Raw genomic sequence first — 17,327 nt, forward strand, 5'->3', positions numbered from 1 at the left:
GATATCAAAGATTGACTGAGATCGTAACCACTGTTGCATTTTTACATGACCTTCTCACCCCAGAAGACCATCATCATTGCTCATGTTGCACATGCATTGCCTTAACTTTCTCGCCCCCAGCTAGGTCAGGTTCTACTGTGGGCTGCACACCGAGATAAAAATTAAGGCCAACACACGGATAAAGTTTACACAAGTAGTTTATAAAGTGGCTAGCTGAAGTTGCACCCCGCTACATGCAAGTTTAGTGTGAAATTCTCTCCATATCTAGGTGGAATATTTGTAAAACCCACCAGCTACCATGAGCTGTCTTTTATTTTCAATGAAGGAAAGTGGAACTGGGGGCAGTGTTTGACGTGTAAGATCTTGCCAAGCTTCCTCATTTGATAAACTGGAAGTAAAAACAGACTTGATAGATACAAAAACCTTCATTCTTGGCCATAATTTTGAGATACCCTCAAAAATACACCAGATTTTCCTGGTGCTAAATTTAGCAAACTGCTGCTGAAAATTCCAGTGCCAACCAATTCCATATAGGGCTTATGGTATAATTGAGCTCTCATCCCCCCTCCAGCATTGTGAGCTCATGTGATTACAGGGGGGTCATCTGCAAAAAACAACACATTGATGTGGGTATGCAAATTTCCCAAGGAGGAGAGGATGATAACTATAATCAAGGAAATGTGAGTTTGACAAGTTTGGTTGTTTGCATCATTTAAGTGAGCGAGTAGAAATTTCTCACCAAGAAAAGGCTTTCAAAATGAGGCGGGAATGGGCACACGAAAACACACAGACAACCATTTTCATTTGTATGTACTCATTTGTTCAGGGGTATAAAAGTGTCTACATTTGTCTCCCTTGTGAGAAATTTGTAAATAAGCAAATAGATAAGGATACAATAAAATACATAATCAAGGAGCTCGGGTAAAAAGGGCACTCCAGCAGCAAGTCTAAGGAAAACAACTTCCTCGCTAAGAGGCAGAGAAGCTGCACTCAGCAAGAGGGTTTTCATTCTTGGTCTGGAGAGAACACACTGTCTAGCACAACAGTGTGACAGAAAAATACCAAAGATAAAGACACTTGCAACCGAGCAGCTGCTTTAAAACTTCTGTTGGCTTTATTGAAATTGAGGTCACTAAATTTAAGAGGAACCAGCTGAGGCGGAATGATTCCATGAGCATCCCTAAATAAGGATAATAATGTTAGGGCCTTGGTTTCCCCCGACATGTTAACGATGATGTAAGGTAAAGTTAAAATCACACACATGCACTTAATGACTGACACCCTCAGAAAGGACCAATTCCCTTGTCATTCCCTTAGATCCTTCCAATTTGAAGACATTTTGTCATCTTCTAAATATAAACACTGCACTCCTCTACCCTCTGGTATTTCTGTTCTCCCAGTTACTCACCAGTCATCAGCATGCTGGTGCTCAGCCAAAGAACATCACACTTCCTGTCATTTTGTATGTTTATTTATTCCTAATGTTTCATCTGTTAGTAGTTGAAGCTAGAGGGAATGTATAAAAGGAAACATTTCCCAGAGGTCAACAACAGACCAGTACCTCTTCCTCAAGATGCACATGAGCCGCTGATTACCTTGAAACAAAGCCAGAGGTGTGAACAGCTCAGCAATTACCGCGGATGTGAGTTGAAACCACCCTTGGTCTCTGCCCTCATCCGTGCCACAGTCGCTGATTCCTTTCCCTGACAGCAGTGGGGGTCAAAGGCCATTGCCTTCCACCACTCACAGGTTAGGCCAGAAGGGTGGAGATGGAGTATCGATCACGCTGGGAGATTTATTATTCTGCTCTTCAATAAGTCGGAGAAGAAACGGCCTTGTGTGAATGCAGACCTACATGACTTGTTCATATCTGCAGTTCCTGGAAATCTAGAACTTTGATAGTGCATCAGCAGGAGAGTGAATCAGTGTGATTGTGAGTGCAGAAAAATGTAGTGAAAAATAATATGAAGAAGGAAGCAAAGCATAAAATAATATTGAACATGTGCATCATACAAAGGACTTGGGTCTGAGCAACATTCCATAACTTGTTTCATGATTATACTGCACATATAAATGGTAAATGCATGCACGCGCCTGTGCACATGCAAAGCCAGACTGGACAAAATTGAAAGCCCCCTTTGAGACGCAATGACAGTAAAGGTTGCTACTTTGCAGGAAGGTCACGACCAGACAACCAGGCTGTATACGAGCTCCTCTGCAGTCCGTCAATTAAAGAAAGTCAACAATGAGCTACAGAGCTCAGCCACGAACTGGGATGGGAGTAAGTCAGGTTAAATAAGGTCTGGCTGATACAGACACAGAGACCACTAGGACGGCCCCTTTGAGACGAGGCCATGAGGAAACAACACTCAGGCAAAGAACAGAGGCTCCAGATCCTGGTAGTTGAAGCCGTGGGAGGAGAAGCGACAGGACCTGGAGGAGAGGCTGGAGCAGGAATAGCCCAGAAAGGAAGACGAGCCGTCCAAAGAGTGTGAGACCCGACATCTTCAAGACCTGGTGTCTTCAAGAAGATTTCAGTGATCTTCTGGATTCGCTTGAGAAAAAGGGAAAGAATAAGAGACTATTCTGCAGATGGCTGTGCTCTGTGCTTAAAAAGCAAAAACCCCAAACTAACCCTAACCCTAACCCTAACCCTAACCCTAACCCAACCCTAACACTTCCTCAAATCCCTGAACCAACCAGTTTGAAAAACAACACCATAAAACACATTTAAATGTCCGTGTAGGTTGCTATCTTTGACATTAGAGTTCTTTTTTAAGGTGAATCCATGCGTTAACTAATCCTGTGCTCAACAAAAGGTTGTGCTTTCTGGAATTTCAGTCGTGCCTCAGTTCATTTTCATCAGCTTTGTGTTCAGTCTTCAGTTTAGTTTGATACCATCTAACGCAAAAGTTGTGTGTATTAATGTGTGTTGGCCGGTGTTAACATGCACTGATAGTTACACACGGTGGCCTTTCATGTGGAGGGACCAGCACAGCAGTCTGTGACAAAGTCGCACAATGACTCGGCGTAATTTCAGATGTTTCAGTGTGAGCTTTTCACATAATTGCTGCCATTGGGACAGAGCCACTGCGAAGGTTGCTTCGTGCAAGACCCCCCCAACAACCCACAGCCGTGTGGGTTTGTCAGTACTTTCACCAAACGAACATTTCTCCTCCTAGTCTGTAGCTGCATAAGCTAACCCGTGTGACTTACGTTGATATCGTGCTGATATGAGTAATAACATCTCATAATGATGTTCCTTTAACACCCCAAATTAATTGATATCAGGACTTTAGATAACTGTTGGCTGTGAGATCTAGTGGCCTCTTTCTCACGCTGGTGTCTTTTTCTTTCTATCCTTCTTTCTTCTTTCTTGCCAGAATTTTTCTGGCAGATTAAAGAGAATTTTTAAAAACTGGTTGTGACAAAACATTAATCAGCAAATGGTGAGGTTTGCGTGCTATAACATTGCTTCAATTTTCTTCAAGCATCACCTCTTAATAGTGGTGCTTCTTCATCTCGTATCGATCAAATCACGGTTCTTTATTTGTAGAGTTGAAGACAAGAAAGAACTGGTTCTGTGTATCATCTGAAACTTACCCCACCTTGTGTCAAGCAACAGTAGCCGTATTTGCTATTTGTGTGCTGTGTTGATATACTCTTTCCATCCTACCCACCTTCTCCTCTGCCATCAGCATGATGATCACCTGATGTGAGCCTGGTCCTGCTCAAGGTTTCTTCCTGCTACAACTGCTGCTTGTTTGAGGGTCAAGCTCTGGGTCTCTCTAAATGCCTAGAGACAATTTTGATTGTGGCAGATGCTGTGTAAATAAAGTTTAATTGAATTGACTGCGAGCCTAAAGTCACGTGACTATGGATTTCTCCGTCTAAAGTCTTTATATACAACTCTGTTTATGACTTCAGTGTGAGGGCATATGGTTTGTCTGTATTTGTTTCATTTGGATTAAAATGCCAGCTAGGAGAAATGATGAATGTGACGGTGGGAACCAGCTGTCAGGCAATATAAAAGAAATATATATCACTGCAAAAGACTAATATAAACTACAAATATCTCTGAGGACCTAAATCCAGTGCAATCCATTATTTACAGCACATGTAAGTGTTTTCAGTTAAAGCCTCTCCAACGCTGCATTCATATCCACTCAATTATTCAGGGCCGTGATTCCTCTTCGGTTGGTCTGACACGCTGATGCCGGCTGTCCAGAGACGCAGCCTGTCAGCCAGCAGAGGTCTTAGCGATGCCACGACCTCCAGCCCCCGCCTAAGCCTTTGACTGCGGCAGCAGTGGCAGACACTCCATCTGCACTAGATTGCCCTGCAGGAGCAGAGATCGCTGCAATTTCCAGCAATTCTGCCAGTAATTACGATATGTATGAGAACTGGAGCAATTCTCGGCCCTCTCCACCGGGCCTGGTCACTTTTTATGGTGCCTCCCATCAGCAGCCTGCTGATGTATCCTTCATTCTCTCTCTCTTCCCGCCAGTACGAAATTGTGGTGTAGCTCTTTTTGGGTTTAGGAGAATAAACAACTTATGGACCGAATGATTGTATAAGGGGGGGTTTAAAGTTTGACTGAGGAGTAAAGGAAGTGGCAAGACAGCATTCCCTCATGGCACTTTACTCTAGATGCATCCTTTTGGAGTTATTTTTCCTCCAAAAAAAGCTTTGACAAAAGAATGTGCACTCAAATTGTTCATGCCTGGCAGGATATTAGACCCAACAACCTGTGGACCAGGAATTAATTTCTAACGCAGGTTGGATGGTCCTGTCGGATGAAAGATGGCATCTCTGCTGCGTGCTGCACCCTTGTTTGATTCTAAAAAAAGGACCGCGGTGAATGTGAAAAACATGTTTCCTTCCCTGAATTAAACATATTTCCGGCACCCCCGTGCATGCTTTTAATGCAGGTCTCATTTTTTTGCATCGTAGGGACGTGTCGAGAACCGAGTAATTCCAATGCCACCTCTCGCTCAATGAGTGCTGAACTCTTTGCGACCTTATTAAAGGCAAACAGTGCTGGAGGGCCGTGAGATGTGGAGACCTTTTGGTCTGACCATCTCTATTTCATTCCTCTCATTACCCTGGAATGGAGGGTTTGAGGGGTCAGTGAGACCATCTCAATGCCCTTGCTTAGATGTAATGGTGTCACATGCCTGTGATCAAACATGTGTCATTGTGTTGTGCTCCCTGTCAAGGCTTTTTTCCTCCCTTCTCTCTCTATCAGTAATCTCTTGTTAATTTGTCTTTGATGTGTCAGCAGATATACGGTTATTCAAGACCCTGGGACAGATACGACAACCCTCATCAAAATTGTTGTGGTAGACCTCCATTTGAGCTCCGCGTGGATATTTCTGGTTCGATTTGGAGAGAGTGAGAAAAAAACACATTTTCGAAGACCAGCTCACTTAAGGTGGTCTTTAAGTGATGTGTTGAGTTGTGAGAAGGTCAAAATAACATTGAGCTAATGTCTAGCCTAGCTGGTAGGGTAGGCACTGGCTGCACAGATAAAAATAACCCTATCAGGCCTCATTCCAACTTGTTCTTTGGACGCCGTTGGATTACTATTAAGTAGTATTGTTCTCAGTTGTTTGAGTCAGCATGTTTGTGTCATTTCCGACCTGTCTTTGCTGTAGTTTGTCTGTTTCTGGGTAGATTTGCTGTAGTGGTGAAGTTCCCCCTGTCTGACACTGTGTCTGTGTCATGGCCGCTGCTCGTTAAACTGACTCTCGGTGTCTTCTGCCCTTCTACTGTGGCTCTGTCTGTGTGACAGCCGCATACCCAGTGGAGCTTTAGACCCTGTCTGTTTCCAGTCCCCTTCTGTCAAGCTCGAGCTGCTCGACTCATTTTGTTTTACCTGAGAGCACCTCTAAATATTAATGCACTCTTCTCTTCGAATTACAGCCTTACAGGCCTGCCAAGTCTCCTAGCGTTTGTCTGAGTGGGGTGCTCTCTCCCCCTTTCCCTCCTTTTCCCTCTATATCTCCTGTCATTTCTTGGCTCAGGCTTTCCACCCTGAGGGTTAATTTCTGATGATATTGAATGTGATGCTTTGCTAGCTGTCATTCTTCTCCTGCATGATTTTATGAGTCTAATCCTCCCACTTGAGCAAAATCTTTTTCTTTTATTGGCCCGGAGGGCGTAGTTTAAAACAGTAAATTCCCCAAACTTGAAAGCATCGGCCTGTAGGATTGCGGATTAAACTCTATGTGTTCCTATGGCGAAAGCTGAACTTAGCTCCAGAGTGTTACATTTCACATGTCTGACCTTTGCTTTTTAAAAAAACTAAAGCAAGTCTGTGAATGAGATGACCATGAGGAATAACCTGAACTTGTGGGGTTTTTTTACTGTAAAGAAGCACCAGGGTGCACCTCTTCTAGGGTGGAATTTGGAAGAATGTGGAGAATGACATGAGCAGTTTAAACGTACTCCAGCAATGGTTATTATTGCATTTTTTTCTCTTTAAAGAACCCTTGACTGACTTGCAAGAATTCTGGAATCCTTGTGGTGAATTCTTTTTTACCCTTATCTCTATCTGACTTTCTCTAATGTTCTTGTGTTGAGAGGACCCAGTCTTGCCTCCATGTCCTTAATCTGTTTCTGAAAAATGCACCCATCCGTCCGTCCGTCCCTCCGTCCGTCCGCCCATCCATCCATCCATCCATCCATCCATCCATCCATCCATCCATCCAACTTCCAGAAGCTACAGCCCATAGTAATCACTGTCACTGGAGCACTTGTAGCAGACATTAGGCTTCCTTTTCTGTGCTAAATTATGTTTCCATGAATAATTCTAAAAGCAAAGTCAATATTTCATTCATATCAGACAGAACACATGTCTTGGATCACTTGATGTTTATTGTAACCCTGACAAGGAGATAAATAAGACTGGAGTCTATGATGAGGTGATTCATATGTTAAAGTTGGTGTGTCAGAGATGTTTAAGATTGGTAATTACTTACTTAGATACATACATGCTTATGGAAAGTGATTGAAAAAACACAAAAGGTAACAGGGAACCAAGCGCATTTGAAAAGGTACATCCACAGTTTTTAAATGACATCATTCAAGCTGCATTTTAATTAGCGTGAGCTAACCACTTAGCGAGCCTCTGCGGTGGCTTTAGGTTCATACTGGCAGGGGCATCAGCAGAAAAAGAGCAGGACTACATTCAGTCCAAATGACCACTGGGACGTGCGGTGGAAGCATGTTGGATGTGTGTGACAGCTTGTGGAGAGGAAATCAAGCGATTGGCAGAGCCACTGTAACACTAGCGATGCCTCATGGAAAGTAGCGTTAATACTTCAGATACTTCAACGGGGTAGACCTACTTTGACAGGCGGGGAAAAGGGCAAATCCAAGTGAGTGCTAATGTTTGCTACGTTAGCCGCAGCTGACAGCTCGGATTGAAGCATAACGACACATAATTTATATGCCTAACATCATCGCACATTAGCTACATGTAGGGAGTACAGCACCATTTGCAGATCCTTTTAGATGTTTTAAACTCTGAGCCTACTCTATATGTATATGGAGCATGTGTACATACTGGCATGTGCAATATAAAATGGTTTGGTTGTGTGACAGCAAGATCATTTTAAAAATCCACAAAACGATTAATTGATGAACTATGCAATGCAATACGCATGTATTAGGAGCCAGATGTACATAAAGAGGAGTTGCGAGTCAGCAAAAAAGTGCCTCTTATCTGTAATGCACAGCTCCGTCAGATTTTTTTCCACTTATTCAGAACCCCACACACATTTAAAGGGAACAATGTGTATTAATGATATGCTGCATAATCTGTCGGTCTTCAAAGATAAAGCATGGGGGGCCTTAGAGCCATAATGAGGCAGAAGTGAGCAAACATTCCCAGGATCATTATTAGCAACTTAGCCCGCATCTGGGGAACAGAGGAGTCTTCTTCTGAGCAAACAGCACTGAGGAGCCCAGCCGGGAGCTCTTTAAACGAATACAGTTCAGTCAAGCCTCTGATGGATTTGCTCCAACTCAGTCAACTGCAGGGTTCTTCTGGGTGCCTGCCTGAAAATCTGCCAATGAAAAAAAAAAGCAAGGCCCGCACGCTCTTTCCCTCCTGATCCGTGAAACTGCTGCCATCTTAGCGTGCCGCCACGGATAGCGCAGATGTGAATAGGAAGTGGGCAAAGGCTAAAGGATCTCCACTCGCTCGCTCTCTCTGTTTGTCTGAGGAGGCTCTCATGAAGGGCTTATACATCAAAGCATGTGGAAGGAAAAAATGCCTTTAAAGTATCTTTAATCAAAGCATTAACTCCCTGCAGCAGGCTGAAAGTAAAAAAAATATAAAAGGATTCCAGGAAAAAATGAGGGTCTTAAACGGGTATTTTTAAGAGAGAATTCGTCAAAGGTTTCGTTTTTTGTCCCGCTAAATGTCACAAGCGGCTCTGGGTGGGGGCAGGAAGCCAGACCTTTCAGCACACACCTGAGCGCTTCTATCTTCGAACAACAAAGGCGTCAAACGATAGCGAGCTGTATCTCCGGATCATTCAAAAGCAGCCGGACCCCCCAGGAGGGGGCAAAGGCCGCTGCCTCCGTTCTCATGGCGATGAAAACGGCCCATCACAAGATCAAGGGAGTGAGCAGGGAAGGGCTGGAGTGCTCCTCCTTTCTTCTTTTTCCAAGAAAACAGTCAGTCCCCCCCCCCCCCCTTTAGTGGGAGGAAAGATGAATAATTAACATGGAGAAATGTCACAAGAGGCAGAGGGAAGTGTAACCATCTCTGTTGGGTTCAGAGAGCTGTTTTTTTATTATTTTCCTCTGAGCCCCGCAGAGCTGAGATTGGGAGCACAAACTGTCCCTTAAAAGCATCCGATACGTACTTTTCGAATAAAAAACGAATGAATCATTAATATTCGGGCCTTTTAGCGGTAATGTAGAGACGTCTCAAAATACGTCTTGTACATTGTTAATCTTGTCATGATGCCAGGCTCATTAGACGTTTTTTAAGTGTCAAAGGATTTTAAGCTCAGCCAAATGTGACACCCACATTTCCCCGGGGATTATTAGCTAGGCCCTGTTTTCTGGGAGTTTTCCTCATTTGGACAGAGGATGTTTACCAGACAGGATATGCAACACTATGTTCGAGTCTGCAGCCGAGCACATTGGAGACTTCACAAGATATAACATGCATCGACCAACAAGGGACCCAACAAGGGACTACAACCAAGGTCAGGGACAGATCCTGATAATCCAGGGACGTTGAGACAACCAGGAATTTGTGGCAGATTTGCGGAGTGTACAACAACCGGAATGCACAGTCTTCAGGTCGGCTTCAGAATGTGGGCCCCCAAAGCTGAATCCCTTCGAGCTGCCCAGATGCAAACTCTGCTGCATCTGATACAAACGCGATCAAGCAAAGTCTTAATTCTGTGGTTTGTCATGCATGTTGATGTGGGAACAAAGATGGGATGGGAAGCAGTGAGAGAGATGAAGGATCCAGCGCTGGAGACAGCAGAAGGGAAGAATCGAGGTCCCCAACAGGTCTTTGTGCAGCGGCTCCATGTCTAGGTTTCCTTATACTCCCAGTTTTCAAATCCACTTGGAACTAAAATATGCAGTTAATACACATAACATAACACATACATACAGGACTTCAGAAGAGTCACAACCACCTCAATGAGCTTGGCTTTAATAGGCCATGTTTGGAGCCTTTATTGCGTAATCCTCATCCTAACACAAACAGTTATTTTCCAAACTCATCACGTCGCTCTATGGGGGGTTTGGATGCCTCTTAAAGCCCCTGAGAGCTCTATAGAGCCCGAGCTTGATACTATAAATGCACATTTCTCCTTTCTGGCTACTGCAGCCGCTACTGTAGTGAAGGCTGTAATGATATGATGATGATGATGATGATGATGATGATGATGATGATGATGATGATGATGATGAGGATCATTCGCGGTGATTCAGTCGATGTTTTCATCCCAACACATCGCTCACCAAAAGCACCGACGATCCCGCCAGTCCTCTTTATTTATCTTCTTTTAGGAACAGAACTTCCTTTTGTGGTTTGGAGGGAGAAGATTTAAACCGTTTGTTTATTCGAGGCGTTAGAAATGCACATCGGCTGTGTCGGAAGAAAATTACAGCCAGAAGGCACCATCTCAGGGGGGGTCTTACGGGTTTGTTGCAGTTGATTCTGAGTAGTAGCCTCCAGTGAGGTGGCGTTTAATACGCCAGACACTTTCGTCAGGGATGACGCTGCCTCTGGACGTGATATAAAGCAGGAACACCTTATTTCAGTCTAAAGTTCACAGTAGAACGGCCATTTTTTTCCCTCTGAAAAGCTTCCTTTTAATTGAAAGCAATCCAGAAACGAGGCGTTTTTCCTCAGTGGAGCAATCAGCAAGTAAATGATGAAGCAAAACACCTCGGAACCCTCCCCCGTATTAGAAGACATTAGGAACACACACAATAGCGTTCTGTGAACAGAAAGTTACACCTGTGCTGTTAGACTTTCGGCAAAGAAGTCTCGTTTGTTGTTCCGCTCATCTTTCCCCCTTAATTATTCTGAATTCTAGTCTTCCTGAGATTCTCTGGGGCTTTAATTAGGGACTAAATTAAAGTTATGTAAATGCTGAACTGCAGCAGTCTTTAAATAGAGACGAGTTGCATCTGGTATTTTATTTTCTTTATCCTTGTAATTCCTGAAAGAGAGGAGAAAATACATCGTTTGAAGTGTTGGGATCACTGCGGGGGGACTTTTCTCCGAGGGGGTTTGTTTTTGATTGATGCTCCGAAGGCTGTGACACAAAACTCCTGCAACTCTTCTCTTTTTTTCCCAGTCTCCGACTATCAAAAATTTGCCCCGTCGTCACAGTTTCCTGTGTGAACATCAACGCGTGGAGCGGATTAGCATGCATGAAGCTACCCTCGCCTTTGCATAATGGCGGACTCTTGACCTCCATTTTTTCCAATGCAGTGTGAAAATGGTGGTGATGAGAACAATCTCCCAGTGGGCAGGATTAAATCTGAACTGAGCGCCTGGGCTGCAGCTTGGATTATTAATACTGAGATGCTCTGTTAGCCATCAAATTACTTCAGACCTCATATATTAATCTAATAAAATCACAACAGATTCAGTAAAGTAACCTTGTAGAGAGACGTCAGCGTCTCAAAATCCTCCCTCGACGTGGCCTGTGGCACATTTACAGCTGCTGTATTCCAGCCAGTCCTGGAAAAGTCTCCTTTGCAGCGTTGAGCCAGTTTTTGTTAGCGGATTCTGGAGCATTTGAATTCTACCATGTGGCGCTCCCAGATGTGGTCGGTGCGGGACACACGGGTCGAACGTAGGGTGGATTTGCATGGATCGGTGGAGCCGCAACGTCAGGAATTCCCACAGGGACAAGCTTTCAGACAGTTGTCAGGACACGGACAAGCAGATTGTCGGAACGCTCGGCTGTGACAGTGAAGTGTCAGCAAACAGTGAATGGAGTCTTGAGGCAAAGTTCGATGGAGTCTGTCTTCCTGCGGTGGGTTTGCTGTGGGGATGGGGGGGGCAACAGTCCCTCCTGCTTCTCGCTCTCTGCAAGCAGCTTTGATCAAGCTTATAGTGGGAAAGTTGCTCTGGGAGGAACCGTCACTCCTACACAGCAGGGGGGCGCGGAAGGATGCATCTGAAAGCAGTTTTTTTCCCTCCCGGTGCTTTCTGTCACGCAGATGGTGCTGAGGGTGTTGAAGAATAATTAAATGATTGGTTTGGGGAGGTGAGCTCAAACATGCGTATAATATGAATGCGTTTATCGACATTAGCATCATCATAATGATCTGGTGAAAACAACGACTGGAGCAGTCTGTCTACGCTGTTATCTAAAGTCAGTGGTTGCGATCATTTAGGGGAAAATGTAAAGGGGCTGCAACTTTTTTTTTTATCCAAGCTAAACTAGCTGGCAGGGGCCAACGCAGTTATCAAGATGGAAAGGCACAAATGGAGAAATAAGGGGGTAGGAATAGCAGATGGAAGGAGGAGAAGGACGGGAGCAGGGAATGGAAACACCAATACACTGGGATCACAGAAGGAGCCGTCCAATTATTGAACATTTCAAGCAGTTTTCCTGGTTTGTAGGTAATAAAGGACATCAAATGTCAGCTGAGATCTAACAGCAGTCACCTCTGGTCACCTTTAGCTTGAAGGCTACATTATTGGTGTTGGCATGTGGCTGTTTGAATGTAAATGTTGATTTTTTTTTAATAGTATTTTTCCCTCTCGTATTTTTTGTCCTCTGCAGGACTCAAGCAGATCCACGCCCTCTCTGTCCAAGGCAACTACGAACTTCGCATTGACCTGGAAGACTTTGAAAACAGCACTGCGTATGCCCAGTACGGAACCTTCGGGGTGGGGCTCTTCTCAGTGGACCCTGATGATGATGGATACCCTTTGACTGTGGGAGACTATTCTGGCAATGCAGGTATGCATAAAAACTGCAAAAAAGTCCCTCATTTTGCCATTTTTAAGAGATTTCCACACTAGTCTGCTTATTAATGCCAGATGCCGCCTTCAGCTAAATGATAGGATAATATTTCCATTATGCAGTCGGTGTCTGAGGGTATGTGAGCGCCTCTATTCCCCAACTAGCCCGAACCAGCGAGCGTGACACGTTGATTAAATTAGCACCATTTTAATTGTTCTTTCTGACCTGCAGCAACAAAGAATAAAAGGGAACAAAAATGAATCCCTGCTGTTGAAATCAAAAGGAACCTCTGGGTAGTAAGGAATCGGGAAAAACAGACAAGACAGGGGTGCACCAGAGGCCGCCAAGAGGTCCTCTTTTCGCCTTCCCTCCAGCCATTACCTGTCCCTATAATCATCAGCATTTATGTGGACTGGCTGTTTGCTGATTGGATGACAGGTGCTACTTAGGTTGTGGAATCATAATGGGCATCAGCTTAGGGTGTTAGCCACCAAGGTGACATCCAGCCTTTTAAAAAATGCTTCTTTTTTTTTTGTTAATTCCACAGCATGGCACCATCATTACAGTGTTGCCCTCTTCGCTCTCTCAGACATCTCGTTGTCGAGGAACACACCACGTTTATCAGGCATGCCTGTCAAATTATCACTTCCACAGCCTGGTTACCACGGTAATCTCAAACGGAGAAAAGAGTGGAGCGGAATGAGAGTCATTGAGGCTGGACGACCACATCCTGGGCAATTAAGTTGTTTTCTTCCCGCTCGATGCCTTGATGAAGCGTCGGCCGTCACCTGATGGCTGTGGAGTGCTTCTTAATTCTGCTCTCAGCTTCAAATAAGACAAAGACGCCCAAATAAAATAACAATGGAAGGGAAGTGATGTTGAAATTACTGGAATTTGTCATAGATTTGCAGTTCCCAAATACATCCAGAGCGCTTCAGCAAAGGTCACAGTTGTTGAACCCAAGACCCGAAGTGGTTTTTTTGCCATCACTGCAGAACAGGAAGAGTGCTGAAGAGGCTCATGGGAAATAAAACAGCAAAGCAGACACATAAAACACCCCCGGCTGGTCACAACTCTGCTTTTATGTGTCGCGTCTCTGCAGGGGGTCTCATTGACTATTACACTTCAACACTCTGGTACCAGTTTTGTAAAAAGTACCGAAAAGATGAAAGTTCCACAAAGCATGTGAAAGAGAAGGAGAAGAAAAGGTCACCGCATGAGTAAAACTCCATCACACCTCCAGAAATCCAGATAATTATAAGAAGGTCTTTTGAATGACGCATTCGTCCCTCCCGAGCCCTGTTCCATTTTGAAGTTTATCACATGCAGATTTGTCTAATTATTGGTTTCACAGTGTCTGATCCAAGAATATATTTGTGGGAGGCACAGAGGAGTTGTTACCTTTTTTTCCCCTTGTCTCGCCGTTTGTTGCATGAAAGGGAGGCTTGTTTATTTATCCTTTGAACCTTTAAACCAGGACGGTGCGTTTTTGTCTTTTTGTCCCGCCCTTCAGGTGACTCTCTGTTGAAGCATAACGGGATGAAGTTTACCACCAAAGACCAGGACAACGACCACTCGGAGAACAACTGCGCCTCCTTCTACCACGGCGCCTGGTGGTACCGCAACTGCCACACGTCCAACCTGAACGGCCAGTACCTGCGTGGGCAGCACACCTCCTACGCGGACGGCATCGAGTGGTCCTCCTGGACCGGCTGGCAGTACTCGCTCAAGTTTTCCGAGATGAAGATTCGGCCCACTCGTGATCTGGAAAACAAATGAGTCTGCTTTTGTTTTGTTCTTGCTAGCTGACATTCTGGTCTCGTCTTGTTCCTTCACCCAAACATTCCACTCTGACCTTCGTGGCTTTTCCCCAGATGATCTTATTTTGGCTCCTCTTCTTATATTACTACATGCAAGCCTACATTATCCATCTCCCTGACCCCTTTTTTTCCACTGAAAATATATTTTTTTGAGTATTTAGTTCATAAAAACAGCACAGCAGCGTTCCGATCCGGCGGTCAACGTACCAGCTTTACTAAGCCCAACAAGAGAGGCCCAAAAAGTCTGCCACAGGACAAGGCAATGTTGATGTTCTCCGACCTCTGACATGCTATTTAAATGGTGGTTCAGTCCCTTTGCCCATTTCTGGGACTGCGCCCGGAGGGGCTTGTTCCAAATATAAGAGATTTCATGAAATTTAAACAGAAGAATTTCAAGACGAGAGGAAAACCGTAGTGGGGGTAGACTGTCGCTCAATCTCCAATCAGGCCGCGGACACGGTTGAAGGATGGCAGCAGGAGGGTTGCGGGGAAAAATAGCAGCGACTTAATGTGAATTAAAGATGAGACACAGAAAAGAAGAAGAAGTAGTTGACAAGTGGAAAAAAAACCAAGATCGAAATGAGGAAGCGAAGAGACACAGTGGATCTCATTCATTTGGTTCGGGCCATTAGGGGGCATATTGGGCGTTTTGTCTGAACTGCTTGCCAGCTGAGCACCGGCCAACTGATTCAGCACTCACAGATGGTAACCCAGCACTTTTGTGTTGTGTGTGTGTTGTGTGTGTATGTGTGTGTGTGTGTGTGTGCACATCTGTGTCTACACCAGAGAGGCACAGACATGAGTTCTGTTACACTATCCATTTCCTGTCACAAGTTCGGTGGGGCGTCCGTCACAGTGCTGAGCACCTCCGGAACGGACTGGACGTGCGGCGTGCGCAGATTCCCTCTGTCATGTGTGTTCATGTCATTTGGAGGGAGGAGGAAAAAGTTTAGTGGAGGCCAACGAAAATGCGAAATGAGGAATGAATCAACTGCGTTGCCGCCATCAAGTCTGCTGTCGGACACTTTGGCCAAGCCCTCCCAGTCCTGAGACCCCAATCCTCGTTCCAGTTGTTTCTAATGATTCCTGTCACATCTGAGGGTGAGATGGTGTAAAATATGCTTTGATGTTTTCAATCCCAGTCTTTTCCTCGGGAGCAGATGCTCCCAAATGTGGTTTGGCTGGAAGAAAAATTGCCTAAAGCAAAGGAAAAAAATAAATAAATAAATGTGATGAATAAACACAGCCGACATGCTAGAATGGTCCGAAAATAGTGTTGCGATTTTTAATTTCTGTCCCCCTCCTTAAGTTAATGAACCGATCCTTTGCTCTTTGATCTTCGTTTGACGCCCTGAAAGCTTTAAAAGACTGAAGATTTTATTGTACAGTGTGTCTGACTTTTAGAGCATGTGACGCTGTTTTCCTGCTACGACCACACACGAAGCACATGGACGGCATCCGCTTAAAAAAGGACATTTACGGATACTTTTCCCTCTCCTGAAAGACAGTTGGAAGTGGCCCCGGGGCTCCTTTCTCCACAGGTCAGGGAAGAGCTGAAGTAAGCACACGCAGATCTGCAGCACAAACGGATGCACAGTGACGCCCACATGACTCCTTTTCACTTGTGCTGCTTTTATTTTTTTTCTGGGGGGGGGGGGGGGGGGGGGGGGGTGGCCCAGGCTGGCAGCAGGTCTCTGTGTGGCACCAGCGAACGCTCTCGACGGCGTTTTTCTGTCCCCGCCGGTGCTCGGTAGGATCTCCTGCAGCTCGGATGGACTCTGCGGCGCCTCAGTGCCGCCACCTCCCCTCAGCATCAAAGCTCGGAGGGGTGCGGAGAGCGAGGGCGGAAGCTGAAAATGCACAAAAACAACCAGGACTGCGGCGGTGCATGTGTGCATGCTCAGCGTTTGCGTGTAAAAAGGCTGTACATGCACATGCTGTAGGAACGAGGGCGCCTCTACGGGACCCGAAAGGTCATGTGACACTCCTCGCTATCCCCCAGATGTTTGTGTTGAAAACAGAGAGATTTACATCGTAGTGAACTCTTACTTCGTGTAATTGTGAGCCCATGGAGTGAACGCCACCTATTGGTACCGTGTTGAAATGCGCTCGTACTTTGGAAACCTTCACTCCCACATGAACATTGTGGTCACTGTACATGGTATTGCCCCTCGTTGATTGAGTAAATGTAAAGACCAGTATTGTTTGCCATCAGTTCTGTGCTAGGTTTTTTTGCGTTTTTCCTTTTTTCTGAACGCTTTTTCCCTTTCGGGGTCACAGGGGAGCTAATCCCAGCTGCATATGGGCGAAGGCCGGAAACATCCCTGGGTGAATCGCCAGCTCATCACAGGGCCCTCTGAGCATTTCGGGGTGGGGTACCTTGCTCATGGGTACCTTGGTGGTGCTCTGAGGGTGTCCTGACACCTCCCCCTACTACCACAACACCATCCACGTTTTGTCTGTTATGGGCCTTGAAGCAAGCCAGACTGAGCTCCCACCTGTATGTTTTTGTTTGCTTAAGAGTTCTGAAAGGAGAAAAGAGTGAAATCAGAGGCTCTAACCGTTCCCGGTTTTCCCACTCGTTACAACATATCGCCCTCTTGGTGTCCCTGTCGGCGCCCGATCCCTTTCTCTTTTTTTCCTGTGTTCCTCTTTAATTGCCTTAGCCTCTGCTGCCAATTCCCAGCTCACTCCACAGGTCTTAAATCCACCTTTATCTTGCAGCTCCTGACTCAGACAGGTTATTGCTCTGCATCCCTTTATTCCTCCGTCCCACATCGGTCCCTCCGTCTCTCCCCTCTGTGCTCTTACATCCCTCCATTCTTTCAGCTCCAGCGCCAAACTAACCCCCTTTTTCTTTTCTTTTTATGTGAAGTACTATAGATCGTTTCTCTGAATCTTGATACTGTGTTTTAATGTTCATGTCAACATTTAATAAACATTCACATTTTATAAATGGCCATTCTTCTCCCCGCGCTTGTTTACCACGTAGCACTGTAAACATCATTTGTAGCAGTCTCACCTGGACAGACAACAG

The 17,327-nt window shown here is 45.2% G+C and overlaps 1 protein-coding gene across 2 annotated transcripts in view; it reads left to right on the plus strand.

The window, feature by feature from the left end:
* Positions 1-15,506, plus strand: part of fibcd1b (fibrinogen C domain containing 1b) — a 63,626-nt gene extending 48,120 nt beyond the window's left edge. For both annotated transcript variants that reach the window (XM_029837053.1, XM_029837054.1), the window contains 2 exons: positions 12,288-12,467; positions 13,984-15,506. In XM_029837053.1, coding sequence (XP_029692913.1) covers positions 12,288-12,467; positions 13,984-14,249 — 446 coding nt within the window. In that variant the 3' untranslated portion in view covers positions 14,250-15,506. The remainder of the gene's footprint in view (positions 1-12,287; positions 12,468-13,983) is intronic.
* The last annotated feature ends 1,821 nt before the right edge of the window (positions 15,507-17,327 follow it).

This window comes from Takifugu rubripes, chromosome 6 (genome assembly GCF_901000725.2).
Source record: "Takifugu rubripes chromosome 6, fTakRub1.2, whole genome shotgun sequence".
In the NCBI taxonomy this organism is placed as follows: domain Eukaryota; kingdom Metazoa; phylum Chordata; class Actinopteri; order Tetraodontiformes; family Tetraodontidae; genus Takifugu; species Takifugu rubripes.